The sequence below is a fragment of the Eupeodes corollae genome, chromosome 3 (genome assembly GCF_945859685.1).
Source record: "Eupeodes corollae chromosome 3, idEupCoro1.1, whole genome shotgun sequence".
Taxonomy (NCBI): Eukaryota; Metazoa; Arthropoda; class Insecta; order Diptera; family Syrphidae; genus Eupeodes; species Eupeodes corollae.
The window spans coordinates 72,424,787-72,444,926 of record NC_079149.1 but is presented as its reverse complement, the minus strand read 5'-3'; the positions used below and the strand labels follow the sequence as shown (position 1 = coordinate 72,444,926).

At 34.2% G+C, this 20,140-nt stretch overlaps 1 protein-coding gene across 6 annotated transcripts in view; it reads left to right on the top strand.

Annotated features, from left to right (window-relative positions):
• The window catches only part of LOC129950975 (bcl-2-related ovarian killer protein homolog B), a 46,456-nt gene that overhangs the window by 4,213 nt on the left and 22,103 nt on the right, over positions 1–20,140 (top strand). The window contains exon 1 of one of the 6 annotated variants that reach the window (XM_056062955.1): positions 17–157. The exons of 2 other annotated variants lie outside the window; for them this stretch is intronic. Coding sequence is in view for 2 of the 4 variants with exons in the window: in XM_056062949.1 (XP_055918924.1) it covers positions 388–402 (15 nt within the window). In the remaining 2 variants the exon portion in view is untranslated. Of the gene's footprint in view, positions 1–16; positions 403–20,140 lie in introns of those variants that run through there. 3 more of the 6 variants (XM_056062953.1, XM_056062951.1, XM_056062949.1) reach the window with 3 other exon arrangements.

Here is a 20,140-nt window from a genome sequence, read left to right as displayed (position 1 = left end):
GTAAAATTATAATTAAAACTAAAGTGATAGATAAATGTTTTACAAAAGGTGTTGTGCTGGTGACTAACGATAAAGCAGTATTTAATTCTTTAAGAAGAAGATTAATCGAAGCATTTTAATATGTTCCAATAAAATTTATAGTCGATTGTCTTGAAAGGTGATGGTTAAGCTACCTAGTTTATGAAAACAATCCTATTTTTAAATAATGCATTCCAATGAAAATGTTATTTTAAAGATCCGATCGTGCGGGTATCTATTCATATTGTGCAGTATTTTTTTTTAATAAAAGTTACTCTTGTCAAAAACATCATAAAAACACAATTATTGAGGTTCCGGACGTCAACTTTAAATATCATCTTCCACCTAGTGAACATTACATATGTATGTATGTATTATGTAAAAGTATGTTAATACAAATCAAAACCATTTTGTAATTTCATATGCAACACATGATTGAAAAATTGTAATACATCCAGTGTTGGAGAAAATAATAGAAACAGATGTAGTACCTATGTAACAGAGCTAGAACTTCATAACTAAAGGTGGGTCTATTCAAATAATATTGACTGTAGACAAAAGTCACCTAACTGTTGTTCATCCAAGAGCAGTATTACTCTTGTTATTTTGCTAATTCTTGTCTAGAATGCAAATAACTGTTAACTTGATACTTTTTGATCGAACAAAAAAATAGAAACAAAATCAGTTTTTACGCTTTTTGTAAGTTCATTAGGAATTATATGTAGCACCATTCTTCGCTAAAACTGACTTGAATCTCCGATGCATTGATTGAATCAACTTTTTACAAATTTGGTATTTGGTGGTTTGGTATGGAGTGCCATGCATCCTGTATATTTCTCCATAATTCCTCTCGATTGTTGTGTTTTAACCCTCCAATTTTTCGCTTTAAGACTCCCCAAAGGTGTTCTATGGGGTTGAGGTCCGGTACGGTATGATGGCCACTCTATAACTCTTATTTTATTTGCTTGCATTCATGATTCGCTAGCTTAGATGCATGTTTGGAATCATTGTCCTGCATGAATTCCCATTTTAGAGGCATGTTTTCCTCAGCATAATATGGCAGCATTTTGTTCTTGAGGATGTGCACGCAGTCCACAGCACACATTTTGTTTTGAATCCAAAAAATTGGTAGCCCCAAAGGCTGAGAACATGGTGGTGGTTTACTGTTTTTTTAGTAAACTTAGGATCAAACTCGGCCCTTTTGGTCTTGCTAACAAACATTTTCCCGTCAGAACCGAATACATTTATTTTTGTTTCATAGGACCATAGGACATTTTTCCTATTTCCTCGGTTGAGCTGTTTGCAAAAGCAAGCCCATGATATTTTTTTGCTTAGAAGAGGAAACCTTTCTTGGACTTTTAGCCTTCAGACCTGATTCAATTAAACGATTTCTAATTGTTCGACTTGCCACTTTTGCATTTGTTTTATTTTCATCTCCTCCTATGAAAAAAAAAAAGAGTTTTTTTATTTTGGATTCGCGAAGATTATCTTATCGAAAAGGGCACTTGTTTTTCTTTTCCAACCACTTGTTATCTCTTTTAGAAGAGAATGGAGAGAAGAAACTACTTTTTTTCACTTTCACTTCATTAATTTTGCGATTTCGTATATTTTTTCCCCATTGTTTCTTAATTCGCGAATCAATTTTTTATCAGATTCAGTGGAGTTAGGACCGCGACCCATTGTTGTAAATTGTAATTAAATTGAAATAAAACAAAGTTGTCCTTACCTTAGAAATGACTCGTATCAAATGCATACTCATCTTGTTTCTATTTTTTCCAACCAAAAAGTATCAAGTTAACAGTTATTTGCATTCTAGACAAGAATTAGCAAAATAACAAGAGTAATATTGCTGTTGAATGAACAACAGTTAGATGACTTATGCATACACTCAATTTCGTTTGAATAGGACCACTTTTAATAACAAAGTTCAAGCTCTTTAACACTAATAATAATGATAATAACTACTGATTTATCAAGTTTATTAAAAAATCAGTAGAAATATTTAATAACCACAGTGTAAAATAAATGTACCCTAAATATCCAACAATACATGACGGCATATACTCTACTTAAACTTTACCACGAAGCCTCTAAGCCCGTGTGTCCCGAGCCTGCGTCAAATTATTTGAAGGTGTTGTTCTTTTGAATTTTGACATCATTATCTTCGTAGGATTTTATTTTTTAGAAGAAATAGTATTAAAACTACGTTTAAAGAAAGTTGGTGTTCTTCCAAAGTCTTAAGGTGTTTATTTTGAGTACCCGTGGCATAATGGTTAGTGCGTTGGACTGTCATGCAAGGGGCCTTGAGTTCAATCCCTGCCTGTGCCACCTAAATTTAAAAAAAAAAATAATTTTCGCGGGTACTGCCTCTTGTGAGGAATTGACAAATCCTACAAGAGTAATTCTTGCCATGAAAAAGTGCTTTCTCAAATTATCCGTTCGGATTCGGCCTAAAATTGTAGGTCCCTTCCATTCCTGACAACAGTACTCGCACACAGAAATGGTTGAGAGTTGTAAGTCACTAGGTCCTGGTTCCCAACGGACTGTTGCGCCACCCAATTTATTTATTTTTAAGGTGTTCATTTTCTAGCCGATCATATTTTTCTTGGCAAAAGCTCCAAAAATTAATTGAAAATAGGATTTAAGTGGTTTTACTTACATTACGTTAGAGTGTAATTAAACAGTTATTCAATTTTCAAAATGTGTCCTCTAAAACCTAAAGTAGGACCTCCATCGGCATGAAGAATCAAAGAAAAATGGAAATTATAACTAATAAAACATTAATCTGCATCTGATGCTGTTTCCAGTCATAATATTTCAGAATACTTCTTATATTTAACAGCAGATAATCCTATATAAGTCTGGGACACCTTATAAAGTAACGATTAAAACCTAGAACTGACCTTTTTAGTCGATATTTCAAACTTTGACAACACTTTTTTCGCACTGCAACACCTTTTGTAAAACAACCCATTAATTTGGCTATTTCAAAGAAAGAATACTATTTTTTCAGATGGGTGAAGAACTTGAACGGATGCATCCAAGAGTATATACAAATGTTTCACGGCAATTATCACCAACTCCATTTGGAGAACTTGAAGACAGTGATACAGCTCCAATGCTCTTAAATTTAGTTGCCAAAGAACTCTTTCGTACCAGCATTACTTGGGGTAAAATAGTTTCAATTTTTGCTGTCTGCGGGGGGTTTGCAATCGATTGTGTTCGTCAAGGGCACTACGACTACCTACAGTGCCTCGTCAACAGTATGTCGGAAATCATTGAGGACGATATTTCTATTTGGTTATCAGACAATGGTGGCTGGCTTGGGCTTCAACAACACATAAGGCCCGATGCTGGGCACTTTTCTTTTCTCGGCTCACTTACCGTTTTCGTTGTAGTATCCACGGCTCTATATTTAATTTCAAATATATTAAAGAACATCGGTTTCCATATATATTCAATGTTATATTAAGTGAATAAAAATACTTTTTGAGATCTGTCCGAACTAAACAAAAATAAAGTTATCAATGTTTTTTTGGTTTGAAATTCATTACTTTAGTTGATGTGTTGATGATATACAAAATGTATATAAGTTTTTTTTTATATTATAGGCGCACTCAAGGGGTATGAATACCCTTAAAATGATTATACAAAGTGCGAGTAATTAGAAAGGGAGGATAAAATTTGAAAAGAGGTACCGATGCACATTGGTTTTGAATGCCTGCACATTGTATTGAGTCTGGAAGCATTCCACAATCGTGTAGTGCGACTAAAAAAAGAATCTGTTCTTGGGTAAACTGATGGGTATTCCTAAAAAAACGAGTATCACGGTTGAGTTGTTTGAGGGAACTGGCTATTTCATTAGAGCATTGCTTATGGAAGTAGCGATAAAATAATGAGAGAAATGAAACATTACGACAGTGCTCGAGAGATGCAAAACTTTCAGTTAGACAACGGTCACCTATCATTTTTAGAGCTCTCCAAGAGACTCAAGTGGGTTATAGGAGCACCTGCCCAAATATGGGAATTGTACTCAAGTTTTGGACGAATATAGGCTTTAAAAATTATAGCCAGATCAGAAGGGGTAAAAAAGTTCTTGCGTCGTCGGAGAAAACCTTAACACTTAGCAGCATTTTTGGCGATGTCAAATATGTGATCACTCCACAAGTGGTTTGTAATACACATATCTAGGACTGATAGCTGTTCAGTCTCCTCGTTGCAAGTACCACTCATGGATAGTGGCATTGGGGGAGGGTTACGTTTTTGCGGCAGTAGATATCATTGAGTTTTCGAAGCATTAAATTCTACACAGTTTTTGATTCCCTATTGAACTACGCTGTCAAGATCAGAATTTAATGAGCTTACCATACGCTGCCTTTGGTAGTCCACATCTGAAAAACAAGGATGAGAATCTAAAAACGAATATGAAAAGCTGAGGGTACTGTCATCTGCGAAACAATTTAGTGGGTTGGAAGTTTCAAACAAAAGATCATTTATAAAAATAAGGAAGAGCGTCGGAGACAAAACGGAGCCCTGGGGCACATCAGCGTTAGTTTTGTGAATATCAGATTTGAATACTACTTGAATTGATCGGTCCGAAAGGTAATTTCTAACCCTTTCGACTTTTTTAGGGAATTTATTCCGGTTTTCCTAAGTTGGGTTGGCTTTGGAATTCCGGAAACTTACATTTTTGATCCTAATAACCTCTTTACAGCTCGAATCAAACCATTTGTTTTCTTTGGGTTTAATGGATTTTACCCTATTCGGGATAAAATTTCTTATTCGGTAAAGAATTAAGTTTGTAATCATATCTGCACTGGAATCCACGTCACTATCGAGGAAGCATAGTGACCAGTTAAAGTTCCTGAAGAATTCATAGAGACCGTCCCAGTTGGCTTTCTCATATTGCCAAACGGTTCTCGTAGGGGTTTTAACTTTAACTGGCGTTTTTCGACATGAGAAATTTGCAGATATAACAAATTGGTCTGATGCGCCTAGAGGCGATAGTACACTGAAAGTATATTTATTAGGATCAGAAGTAAGAAACAAGTTAAGAGTGTACCCGTGTATATAGTCTTTTGAAAAAAACAGTATATAAAATATAGTTCGCTGCAGATTACTTCCTTGACGCTTTAAACTAAAACATTTGATAGAGTAAGTGGTTGGGGATCCTCCGGATCGACGGGTATATAAGTTAGCGGCCTCCTGTTAATCTGTCCCTGTTCCTCATATAGCGCGTTCAAAAGAACATCTTCTCGAGGTGTTACTCCCTTTAAGGTGAATTCTTTACTGGATTTAATAAGGCTCTCCCATTCTCCACCCATCCACGGTAAGTATTCAGGTATGAAACGCCAGAGTATGCCCTCGTACTTGGGGCAGTACTGACCGACAGCACCCTCCATCTCCCTTACATCTTTATCTAAGCGGTTCTTTGTGCTGTTCAAGTTGAGACCATTGTCTCTTTAGATAAATTTGGTGATCACACTAATGATTAGAAATCATTAATGGTGAAAACATTAAGCACCTCAATGTGAACGGCACGGAAGTTCAAACAGGTAACAATCATCCCATATCGTTTTACTATGCCTATTCCATATTTAAAACATTAAGCACCTCAATGTGAACGGCACGGAAACTCAAACAGGTAACAATCATCCCATATCGTTTTACTATGCCTATTCCATATTTAACCGTAAAAATCTACTCACCAAGGGTAAAAGGTCTCTAAAGGCCTAACCAACCTTCAGGCAACTGATCCATAAAAAGTGTTATTGCCTTTGCCTTGAGTCTTTTGCACATAAAACACTTTGATTGGACTCGTGCCACTGTCGAACGAATGCTTGTAATCCAAGATCTTTCCCTGATGTCTGAAATCGTCGTTGCCGTTGCAACGTGATTGTTAGCTTCAAGGTGGTACTGATCTCAAATATAGCGGATAGTATTTCGGCAGAATGGCAGGATTCCGTGCTGCGTATAAAATATTTGCTTTCTGTATTCTCGAGCCTAGTCGCATAGTACCCTCATCATCCATAAACGGATACCGATTCAATAAAGCACTCGTTGGCTCTCAACTTCGATTAACTTACAGGCAAGCAATCTAATCCGAGAAGGCCTCTTGCTTCATTTTTCGAAATAAACTGTCCTGAGCTCTTAAAGTTTCTGACGGTGTTGCAAAAACGAAGTAATATTGCCACTACTCTGATTTTGAATGATATTGGTTAATGTATATGCAAATTTACTGGCAATTTAGATAAATCAATTGTGCTTATCTTATTTGCGTCAGCGATAACTTTCCCTGGTGTATCTAACTGGCCAATCAACTTGGGGAAGCGTCAAAAATTCAGGTCCTGCAAACCATCTAGAATTATTAAAGCTTTCTGCCCTGTCACACCTTCTGGTTCCGTCATCCGCAACATTATCCGCAGGTCTTAAGAACCACCACTGATGCGGATTAGTGGTTTCTAAAATCTCTCCAACACGAACGGCAACGAAACTTTTGAATTTAAAGGTGGAAGAACTAATCCGTGAGAGCACCGTCTTAGAATCGGACATAAAGATTATGAGATCAGTTCGAATTGAGCGAGAATTTTTCACAGTTTTCGCAACCCGCACCCCAAGCACAGCCGCTTGTAACTCTAAGCGAGGCACTAAAAGCCTATTAACCGTAGCAACCTTCGCCTTAGCCATGGCGATTGCCACTTCGACTGCTCCATTTGCTCGAAGCGCCAATATGATACAGCAGCAAATGCCTTCTCTAAAGCATCCACAAAAACGATCAAGCAGATCGTTGAGTAACCCGGGGTCAATGCCGTATACAAACGAGGAATCTTGATTTCCTCTATTTGCCTCAGGATTCTTATGAAACTCTGATGAAAATACAGGAACAGGAAATAATACCAAGGGGGTCTACAACTCAAATAATCGTTTATATTTCTCGTTTGGTTATATTAGCCCTTGAATCCGACATCTTCTTTAAAAGCTCTTCATCGTAGAGCTTATAAATCAGATAATCAGAGGAAGGCTGCCTCTCGGAAACATTGTAATTGATTCTGACCAGGCTTGCTTGCACGACTGTTCGATTGAAATCCCACAAGCTCGAAGTTCATTGCCTTACAGATTTCAATGGCCAAGTCTTTACGTTCGGTTGACTAGACCATGATTAAACTCTAGTAATTTTATTTTCGGCCTTGCATCATTTAAAGCCGGCAACGTCAAGTCTCTTAGATGCAAGAACGTTTGCTTAAAGCGGCAATGTTAACACCCTGGTGTGGCAGTTCCAAATTCTTCACTGTATAGACCAGAAAATCAAAAACATCTTTTCCACCATCGTAATGGATGAGCCATCATCCAAAAATGAAAATGAGTCTAAAGATTTATTATTGTTCCCAAATAAACGAACGGGAACAACTTTGAACATAACTGGTGCTTTAGGTTCCAGATGTGACGAATGAATTCGCGACGGTGAAACCAAAGGGTGGGCCGATGATGATTATACGCGCATCCCTCGACATAACACAACTTTTGTGAACAGTTTTCCATCTATGTGGTGATAACTTTAAGCATCTAAAGCAAATAGCTTTTGCTCTTAGCAAATGCAAACCTTTCGTCCAAAGACAAAAGAGAAAGAAAGAAAAACTGCGAAATCTTCTAAATTCGAGTGCGTCTTGTTTGATTTTTGTTTTTGCCTATCGTAGAATTGTCCATAGAGGATAATATATTTCCTCTATGGTATTGCCCAGGAGACAACCTACTTCAGCACAACAGCCCACTGACGCAGTTTTGTATCACTCGGTGAACTAAACGACGCAGATTCGTAGTGAGACTGCGAACTAAAACATATGCCCTACCATAAATGGTACGTAATGAGTCCATCACGTCGTTTGCATCAGTCGAATACCTCAAACTATCGCTCACCAGAGTATAAGCTTCGCCTTTCAGTGCCTTTCTTAGACGAGCAACATTTTCTTTGATTCTGTATCTGGCTTCAACCGTTGTTGACATGCGCATTACGGCCATTCAAAAAGAGGGCAATTTTTGGACCTCACTGCTATTAAAGATCGTCAATAAATTTGCCATATCTGACTGATGGCACAAAATGTCTTGCGCGTCTTTCAATTTAACATTGCAGTCTTTTTGCCCCGACAGAGGAATGGAGTATGCAGCAGCAGCAGGACCTATACCATTTGCTTGTGTCTGCAATCAAATTGTCGAATCGCTTCCAGCCTCTCACAAGCAAGCTTTTTCAAATCAAAAGAATGAACAGAACTCGCTTTTTGCCTTGCAACTGACCATGTTGCAACCAACTGCGCTTTCACCGTGTCTATTTCTGCTGCATAGAAACGATTTCCTGGTCTCTTATGTCAACGATCGTTTGGGTCACCCTAGCCGCTTCAATTAATCCATCCACAGCAGCTAAAACATCTTTTTGAGTGTTACTTGCCGTGGTACGTGCAGTGTGTGTAACCTGTTCCTTACTTTAACTTCCAATTTCATCGTAATCATCTCTACAACAAAACCAAGGAGTAGCAGTTTCAAATAAAGTAGGGTTAAAATCCGCAAACTTCGGCATGTTTCACACAGAACCATCTCATCGTCATCGGGCAAATCACACTTCGATGAAGTAAAACTGTGTCCATATGGGTTAACATAATTGAAATCTAAAACACTCTACTAAAGATATAAATTCCCAGTAGCCATATTGGTTTGCCTACAAGTAAAACCAGGCTCATAAACTCATTTAACTATTCGTGTGATTTCTCCTCTAATTTATGATATTTCAACTAAAAAATCAGTAGTTAATTCTATTTATGCTTGAAAACACGTACATTTTTCTCGTTGAATTCGTCCTCATTACGTACGATGGTTTATATCTCCATATAGAGCGTTTTTGATTGAAATATCGTAGTGCAATTCGAATTAGCACCAACTATACAAAAAATATGTCGGAGCGCAGACACTCTGGTAAAAAAAAAACAAATTCTTTCCAAAATAAAAACCGTATTTATCCAATTTGTTACAGTTGTTTTTATTTTCTAAAAGAAACAATTTAGATTTTAAAGATATAAAAAATTATTGGAAAAACTTACTTACTTACTTACTTATTAAAACATTTTCTTTTTTAATTTTAATTTTCGGCCAATCTACTCAAACTATGCAGGGTAAAGGCACTAGTATCCGGACACTTAACGTATTTTTTAACTTTGATTCGGAATAGGTTTTAAGCTATCAATGCCACCTCGAGAACTTTAATTTGTTCAAAAATATTGGATATTCTCCGATAATTTTCGATTTTTGTTATTTGTTCATAATTTACTGCAATAATTAGAAACAATAAAATTAAAAAATTATTAAAAATATAAAGGCATATGACATTTAATAAGGTTTATAAAAAACTTAAAAAAATTAACACAAAAGGAACAAAACACATTAATTCACTTATTTAATATTTAACGATGAATTATTTAAATAAATTAAATTATATTAAGGAAAAGTCATACATTTTTACATTAGTTAAATTCTAAGAATTCAAATTGAATAGAAACACAAAGTTTTAAAGTTAAAAAAACTTAATTAAAAATATATTTCGTAAAACAAAAAAAAATTAATAATAATAAGTCTTCATTCAGTTCAGTTGTCGTTTATAATTTATTCAGTTTTTACTTAAGTAACTATAAAATAAATATTTATTAAAAATATAAAGGCATATGGAATTTAATAAGTTTTATTAAAAAACTTCAAAAATTAACACAAAGGGAACAAAACACAGTAATTCACTTATTTAATATTTAACGACGAATTATTAAAATAAATTAAATTATATTTAGAAAAAGTCAAACATTTATACATTACTTAATTTCTAAAAATTCAAATTTAATACGAACACAAAGTTTTAAAGTTAAAAAAAAACTTAATTAGAAACATATTTAGTAAAAAAAAAAGAGAATTAATAGTCTTCATTCCGTTCACAGTTTAGTCTTAAGTTGCAGTATTACGCTCAGTCGTTTATACTATTACAGCAATAGTTGCAAGTAAAATCATTTCTAGATGCAACCTCGTAGTTCAGATTAGCCATTGCAGTGCAACTAAGATGAAACCATCTAGGGCAAATGTCGCACCCAATATTTTTCAGGTTGTCATCTTCAATGTCACTTTCAAGCTCATCCAAACTTTCTTGGCATTTTTCCTTATTTTTGTACTTTTTTTTGTTTCGGAGCAGATTGTTTTGTCTGTTTTAAAATGAGCCTTTCTTGATTCCGTTTTGCTATTGCTTCAATTTTGTCTTTCTTTTCCTTTGCTTTTTTCGCTTCAATTTCTCGCCATTCAGTAGATGAAATTGCAAAAGGTGCTTTTACGACTTGTCTTAATTTACTTTTTTATTGAAAAAAGTTAACTTCGGATAAAACGTATAGGCGGATATGGAAGGTCTTGAAGTTGGCGTATTTTCGCTACCAGATGGTCTTGGAGATACAATTGTTGAAGTGCTCGGTGTAACCGGGGATTCCATCAAATTATCAATTTCCATAAGATGTGTTCCAGACAAAATTTTAGGGGTTTTACGCGAGTTTTCTTGTTGTGAGGTATTTTTCGGGACAGGCTCGGGTCGACGATTTTTGATTTTGCAGTTTCAAAAACCTTCAAAACGATGTCAGCATCTACTCCAACATTTTGCAATTGCTTTTTGAGAGCCTTTACCACTCCTGAAGCATTATCGAGGGATGAAATATCTAAAGGTTAGTCTTCGTCTGAGAGTTGAGGAACTTAAGCAATTAACAAGTTTTCAGTGTTGTTTTTAACACATTTTGTGAATTCAAATGCTTGCGGATTTAATGGAAATAATCCACATTTTCTAAAGCCGTTTTTAATAGTGTCCACCGTCTTTTTATTCCTCATTATTGCTTCATTCAAAAGAGGACAGAAGTTTTGTTTGGTGAGTTGTTGTCCTAAATTTTTTGACTGCCAATCGCGGACTGTTATTTTCTAGTCTGATTTTAGTGGTTTAAAGACACATACGTCGGCTGGTTGCATGATATGTGTGGTGTTGGGTGGAAACGCATACAAAATTATTCTGGCTGCAGAACTCACTGAGTTCTAAAGTCAAATGCGATTTGTGCCCATCTACAAACAATACAACGGGTAGCTCGACGCTGTTGGCAAGTAATCGTTTGTGGACACAGTTGGCAACATATTCAAAAAAGGTTTCACTCCTCATCCATCCACTCTCGCTTCTTCCTAAAAACCAAGATTCTGGCATACTTTCGACGATATCTTTCGGTGGGCGCAAATATGAAAACACGACCATGGGCTCAAAAAGGGTTCCATCAGCAGAAAAAACGATCAGCACAGTCAGCGTTTCTTTTTCTTTTCCAGCTGAAATTTGGTATATATTTGTATAGCCTTTTGGAGCAATAACTTTGCCAGTTTTTGGAAAGAGGCAAAAGCTTCTCTCATCTCCATTTAAAATTATTCTTGGTTCTTCCATAATTTGTGCTTGCCCAATTCTTTCCAGGTAATCTTCAAATTCTCTGAACCATTCTTTGGTAACTACGACTCTACCCTTACTGATGGTCACCGCTGCTCGCAAAGATAAAGAGGGGTTCCTTGTAAAAAAGGCTCGCATCCATGCTTTTCCTGGACGATCGTTTTTGAACGGAGTTTTTCTCTTTGAGTCTTTTATAATTTTCTGGACCGTGTTCTATAAATCATCCATTTTAAAGGGGAAGCTACACTTACACAAATCACCATTGAGCTATTTTTTCATCTTCGTCGGCTTTCAAATATGGTTCTTGCCCGTTTTTGTAGACCTTTCGCCGATTAGTCTCTTTCCCTTTAATCGGTCGTGCAAAGTTGAGCGGCATATTCCGTACTTGATCGCTGCTTGCCTTATGCTGGTGTTGTTCGTCCTTATATCATTTAAGGCTTGGGCTAAATTGTCTGCATTCATCCTATAAAAAAATAAGGCTGGTAGGTTAGCTACTTAAATGAATAAAAATACCTCTAACTTCATATAAAGTAAGCTGTCTGGACACTGAGACTATTTTTTCAGTTCCCGGACAAATATACTCTTCCGGAGTAAACCCTGTCCGAAAACTAAAAATCTGTATGAAAATGACATTTCTCTTTCTTTATATTATAAAAAATATAGCAAACTACCCCATAAAAGCATAAAAGAGAGGATTTGCGTTTTTTCTCATTTTTTCAGTATCCGGACACTCTGTCCGGAAACTAAAAATATTCTTCAATTTTGGTTCCAGTATCCGGGCACTGAAAACTGCGGTAAAAATGAGTAAATTTATTTTTTTTTCTTTGATTTATTGAAGATTATTCAATTTTAATAAAAGCTAGGTAATTTTTATAACAATAAAATAATATATATTTTTCTTAAATTACTTTCGAAGTTTCATTTAACAGGTTAGGTTAATCGCGCGAAAAATTCTCGATACTTTTAACATTTCGCTTTGTTTTAATTGTCAAATGTTTGGCCATGGTGAGAGACACTGCAGCGTTAAATCGCGTTGTGCTAATTGTTCCGGTCCCCACAAGACTTCAGAGTGCACTGTGGCCGATGGTTCTTTTCCCAAGTGTGCAAATTGCCAGCAGAACCATCGCTCCACTGACCAAGCATGTGATAGCCGAATAAAGTATATCCAAATGAAAGAGAGAGCTCCCAGGGCAACTAAACGCAATTTACATGCTCCACGGCAGCAAGCGCATAACACAAACAAGCAAGTCAATATTGGGATTGGGAATATGCATGATTTTCCCTCGCTCCCTCCACCAACAAACCATTGGAAGATGACACCACGTTCTACACAACAACATCAGCAGCTTCAGCTACCTCAACAACAACAACAGTCAACGAATTTGACGAACCCTGTTTTGATGAGCAACACTAAATCACAAGAGAACGATCTCTTTTCTCAAGAAGAGATTGCTTCTCTTACAATGGAGATGATTACTTAGCTTGGTCAATGTAAATCCAAGTTAGAACAATTTCATGTCATTGCACAGCTAGCAACAAAATATTTATACTCTCATAATGGCAAGTAATTTACAGAATATGAAAATCGTATGTTGGAATGCCCGTGGCATTCGTAATAAATGTACTGAGTTCTTTAATTTTCTCTTAAATGCCAATGTTGATATTTGTCTTGTGTGTGAAACTTGGCTTGATGTTGGTGTCAGTTTTTCAAATAGCAATTTTGTGTGTCATAGATTAGATAGAGAGAGTTTAGGTGGCGGTGTTGCCATCCTCCTCAAAAAAGAAATAAAACATGTTTAATTGCCAAAAATTAATACTAATGTTATTGAAGCCATTGGAGTCGAATTGATTTTGCAAAACTCCAATAAGCTCAAAATATATTCAATATATTTTCCCGGTGGCAGATCCAATAATACAAAAACTAAAAGGCAATGCTTTATAAACGACTTGAAAAAACTAATAAGTAATGACCAGTTTATAATAGGCGGTGACTTTAATTGTAAACACCGACAATGGGGTTGTCTTCGGGCAAATTCATTTGGTAACGATCTGTTGGATTTCACTATGAGATACCCTATCACACTAATGTTTCCAAACGCTCCAACTTATATACCGGGCCGTCGTAGAGCTTCTCCATCTACAATAGATTTTTTTATTTCTAATATTCCGCATTGCTTTACGACCCCTACTACTGCAAATGCACTTGGTTCGGATCATCTTCCTGTCTGCTGTGATACTACCCTTAGTCCAAATTTATTAAATGTGCAATATTTAGATTTTAAAAACGCCAATTGGCACTTATATCGTTCCCAATTAAATTCAAAATTGCGTCCAACTTTAAATAGTATTGAATGTGTTGAATGTTGTGAAGATATTGATGTTTATGTTGATTATTTTGAAAAAAGTATCCGTGGTAGTATTAATGAATCTGTTCCTCAGAAAACAATTAATAAACGATAAATGAACCATCTCAACATATTAATAACAGAATCGATATCAAAATTCAGGAACATACAATGGAACAAAAAACTTAGTTCCTTACATCCTAGCTCTAAACCGTTTTGGAACATACATAAAATAATTAAGAAGAAAAATACTCAAATACCACCACTTGAATCATTAGGGACAGTTCATACTTCTAACGAAGACAAAGCAAATACGCTTGCAAATACTTTTGCTAGCAATCATGATACTACCATTAACTTCTACCACGATCCTGTTTTAACCAACCTTGTAGATACGTCAGTAATTGAATTCAATAGAACTTCTATAAGCTTATCTGCAGAAGAATTAATTTCTGTTGAAGACATTGAATATTTGATATGTGATCTTAAAAATAAAAAATCTCCTGGAATGGATGGTATTCAAAACCAATTCCTTAAAGAACTTCCAATGAGTGGTTTTGTTTATTTAACTTCTTTAATTAATGCCTGCTTTAAAATTCAATATTTTCCAATTAAATGGAAGATGGCAAAAGTTGTTCCAATATTAAAATCTGGAAAACCTCGAAGTGATCCACTAAGTTATAGGCCTACTAAGTAGCATTAGTAAGATTTTCGAAAAATTAATTAGCTGCAAATTAGAATTGTTTTTAAATGAAAAGAATATCATACCAATACAACAATTTGGATTCCGGAAAGAGCATAACACATCACACCAGGTCTTAAGAATCTGTAGACACGTAAAAGAAAAATTTAGTGAAAAAAAATCAACAGGATTAGTTTTGCTAGATGTTGAAAAAGCGTTTGACACTGTTTGGCACAATGCACTTATTCATAAACTTATTATAAATGAATGTCCAACTTTTTTAATAAAACTTATACAAAGTTTTTTAAGTGAAAGAACATTCATAGTTTCACTTAATGGACAAAATTCAGTCTCAAAAACTATTCCTGCTGGCGTTCCTCAAGGATCAGTGTTATCTCCTACGTTGTTCAATATTTTTATCTCAGATTTTCCAGTTTTGCAAATTGTGAATTCGGTATGTATGCAGATGACATTGCGATATTCTCATCCGATGAACATCCTGATAATATAATTAACAATATTCAAACTGATTTAGCAATTATTTTCGAGTATTACAAACACTGGAAAATTAAAATCAATGCTGGGAAAAGCCAAGCTATCTTTTTCACCAGAAAAAGAAAGGATTGTTTTTTACCCAGTCGTAATATAAACTTAAATAACTGTGATATACCGTGGGTCAGCTCTGTCAAGTATTTAGGTATTTACTTAGATAAGAAGTTGACCTTCAAGAAACACACTGAAATGATAGCAAATAAAATAAATGTCGGAATAAAAATGTTATATCCGCTTATTGACCGAAGGTCATTACTTAGCAAACACAATAAACTTATTATTTTTAAAGTCGTTTTTCAAGCAATACTGTTATATGGATCGCCCGTATGAGGTAATTGTGCTCTAATGCATATTAAAAATTGCAAATTCTCCAAAACAAAATTTTAAAAATGATGCTGAAGCTCCCCTGGCATTATTCAACCCAAGCCTTACACATAGAGACAACGAACGTGTTAAAAATAGACAAGAAAATTGAAATTCTCAATCAAAAATTTTCCAGAAAATGTGTATTAAGTGAAAACTCTCTGATTAGAAACCTGATTTAATAAATTGTCAAACATATTTTTTTTTTATTCTTGTATTAATTGTTATTTATGTATTATTTATTATCTTGTGTATTAATTATAATTTTATACTGTTAATTTATGCATCATTATAAGTATTTTTTTGTTTATTTATTAATTAATGTATCTTATTATGTATTCATTCTACTGTCTACTTATTTATTTTTACATTTTTTCTCCTTTACTAATTTATGTATGTATATATATATATTTATTTATTTATTTATTTATTTATTTGTGTCTTTATTTGTTTATTTATTTGTTTGATTATTTACTTCTTTATTTTTGTATTTATTTATTTATTTATTTATTTATTTATTTATTTATTTATTTATTTACTTATTTATTAATTCATTCGTGTATTTATTAACTCATTTGTTTGCCTATTTATTTATTTATTTATATATTTATTCGGAAATTAGTTCCTATTAAATTTAAGCATAATCTGTGATATAATTATAAACAAAATTCGAATGAAGGTTTTTTCTTTGCAATGTTTTCCTTCAAACTTATAAATATTAAGACATAGACATGCTGTTTAAAACATAATTATTTTTTTCAGTAGTAAGATACAAATTGATATCATATCTCTGTGCTGTGCAATGACTTAAAAATATTGTAAACAATGTAACTTTTTCTTTGCCAATAAAATATCTATCTATCTATCTAATTATTCTTTTAATAAATTAAATAACGATTTTTTAATAGTGAAGAGTTTATGGCTCGATGACACTTGCTGTTAGTACACCGTAATATCTTTTCAAAAAAACTTGTTTTAGGAGTGTACAGTGGCTCGAATAACAAATTACAAAATAAAAAAGGGTTGAATCCGAAAATAATATGACTTATTATGACTTAACGGTGTTCCCATGTTCTAATACTTTAAACATGTTTTGTTGTACCGTGGTGTAATGGTTAGTGCGTAGGGCTTAGAGATGGCAGAAATGCGATTTTTTTTGATTTACTACATTTGTTACGTCTGCTACATAAATAAGGTAGTTAATGTAGTTAAATGTAGTTAACGTAGTTAAATGTAGCAGGCGTAGTGGTAAACGTCAAAACGTAGTTTGAAATGTCCATTCAACCAACAAATTGACAAATTTCATCGAAAAGATAACTGTGAAAGTGTGAAAAACGAACTCTCGAAAATTCGGAACATGGCTTAACCAAGAACATTCAAAAAAAATTGATGATATCATATACACTATACTTTTAAAATGAACGACAAAAATAAAACAGATGATTATTAAATTTGCAATTTTCTTTCATAAAACTTTGAATTCCTTGATTTAGTAAATTTAGTCAACATATTTGGTTCTTATGTGTTGCGTGTTTTTCAATCGTTAGTCGTTACTTATTCACTCGTTTTTTTTTTAATTCTTTTTGAAATTTAACGTTTTTTGTGAAGGTAGCACACGTAACAAATTTAGGGTAGGAAATGAAACAAATCAAACGTGTAGTTTATTTAATTAACTACTCGTAGTTTACCGAGTAGATTACCTGACGTAATCTACTCTGCCATCTCTAGTAGGGCTGTCAAGTCAGAGGGCTTGGGTTCAATCCGTGCCTGTGCCATCTAAATCAAATGGAAATTCGTACTGCGGTAATGGAAAGTCGGCCCGCTACATAAATGACTTCGTCTAATGCCTTTGTCCGACGTTCCCTGTGGTTTTATATAATTTTCCACTGCGCGTCAATTTGCCGTAAGTACTAAACAAAATTGTTAAAAAGTTGTCTTTTTTTGTCTGAAGGCTGCGTTAAATATCAGACCGATTGGGTATCCGGAAACATTTTTGTTAGAATCTTACGGGTCAAAGGACAGCTGATCCAAAACAGCTGGGATGTCATAAAAGGAATCCAAAGGTATCCAATGCTATCTTAATAAAGGTATCCAACGTGTTCAATAATGTATCTAAAAATCCACATATCTAGGATTCCATATCCAACACGATATCATGATGTGGAGTTACTTTTCTTGGTATAGTGTTGGACTGATTTTCCAAATTCATGATAATTATCCCAAAAGAAACGAAACATATGTTCATATATATTAAAGCAGTACTTTTTTGAATGTATGTAATTAATTTAAAAATATTATACACTTTTCAATTTTAAAATAACAACTATGCATGTACAGTAATATGTAGATAGTAGATACATACAATAATTGAAGTAAGATTAATGAAAAATATTATGTAATATGTAAAAAAATAAGATTTGATTTTAATATGGTTATCTAAAAAAATAAATTAGTTCGTGCAACATTCCGTTGAGAATTAGGGCTTAGTGACTTACCTACAACTATCAACCATTCCTGTGTGTGAGCACTGCTGTCAAGGATGAAGGGGACCTACAGTTTTAAGCAGTACCCGTGACCCGTGCTCTACATCGGCAGGGATCGAACCCAAGACCTCTGCCATGACAGTCCAACGCACTAATGCTATACGGGTACTATATGTGGTTATCTAATGTTTCTTTTTTGAAAGCAGTACTTTTTTGAATGTATGTAATTAATTTAAAAATATTATACACTTTTCAATTTTAAAATAACAACTATGCATGTACAGTAATATGTAGATAGTAGATACATACAATAATTGAAGTAAGATTAATGAAAAATATTATGTAATATGTAAAAAAATAAGATTTGATTTTAATATGGTTATCTAAAAAAATAAATTAGTTCGTGCAACATTCCGTTGAGAATTAGGGCTTAGTGACTTACCTACAACTATCAACCATTCCTGTGTGTGAGCACTGCTGTCAAGGATGAAGGGGACCTACAGTTTTAAGCAGTACCCGTGACCCGTGCTCTACATCGGCAGGGATCGAACCCAAGACCTCTGCCATGACAGTCCAACGCACTAATGCTATACGGGTACTATATGTGGTTATCTAATGTTTCTTTTTTCTATACGTACAAAGTTCCTGTTTCTAAAGCTATCCATACACTACAGACCCAATGGACTGGAGCCGAGCCAAAATCAACCGCGTGTGGACAAACTGATATGGCTCGGTTTAGGTCCCTCGATCCATTAGGGCAACGAGCCATGTATTGAGTTTACGAGCCAAGTAATTCTGTCTGCTCACACAATCTTATCTTGCCTAATAAAAAATATCGATCTCATACAAAAATTTCTTTTGTATTTTTCTCCCATTTTTTATTTTCTGGGCTAGTTTTATTATATTGGATAACCATTTTCGGCGTACGTACCCGTGGCATGATGGTTGGTTGAGAGTTGCCAGTCACTAGGCCCTAGTTCTCAAACGGACTGTTGCGCCACCCAATTTATTTATTTTAACCATTTCCGGCCCTTAGTCCCACACTTTCCTTGCCATCATTTCAGATCTGAAGTCGTCCTTTATTTTTTTTTAGGGTAGTATTTTCTAAAAAGTGTCATGGTGGGCTTGGAGTTTTGTGGAAAAAAATTGTTTTTTTCAGAATCTTATTCTGATTTTCAAGATTGTTTTTTTTTTTTTGTGTTAGACTTAGCGGTTTTGTCAACATATGTACCTATGCTGTGGGTCGTTACTTCATGACTTGTAGAACTGGAAAACATTTTTTTCAACACCCACTTACATATACATATGTATGTACTGCGGTGCACTGTCGGTACAGCCAAGTACTTACAGTACATGACATATGAACATATATATATATACATACATACATACATATAATATAAATTTTTTTCGTAATGCAGAATCTTTAAATGCAAAAGAAACTTTACACATAAACGAATACCTTTCATTGATCAGAAATATAGCATAAATATTAATGCATTTTATAATAATCACATATTTTGTAGCTATCTCCTTTCCACTGCGCATGCGAAAGTACTCGAAAATCTTAATCAGGTACATCTCGATAAAAAACTCAAAGTTACACTTCATTTATTTTAATTTATTGTTTGCTGTAAACACGATCATTTGTGAAACATTGCATATTCCTGGAGCATTTAAATATTGCTGTAAAAAAAAATGGTATGTGATGGGGGTCTATGTCCATCATGTAAAGTGGAAGAGGCAATTTATTACGAAAAGTAAGTTGACATACAAAATCAAAAATTTGAAAAAACGGCAACACGTGCATTATTTTGACGACTTCGTTTAAAGTCAGAAATCCAGTTTTGAATGATCATTTATTAGTTTTAGAAAAACAAACTTAAAACTCACGGTTAAAAAACTAAGAACAATTGATTTTTTAATGTTCAAGTTACTTACTACTATTTTTGGTTTTCTTATTCAATGGTCTTATTAATATTTAATTTAATACAATACATTTTTTTAGGTTTAAAACTTTGTATATCAACTAGGCGTATACAGTCCCTTGTCATATTATTAGACGCACTTTAGATTTTATACAAAATCTTAATTTCCATCTATTTCAATCAGGTTTTCCATTATTGTAATGCATTTAAATTATTTTGTATGCAGAATATAAACTACTTAATAGAAATAAAACAACACATTCAAAGAATTTTTTTTTAAATTATTATTT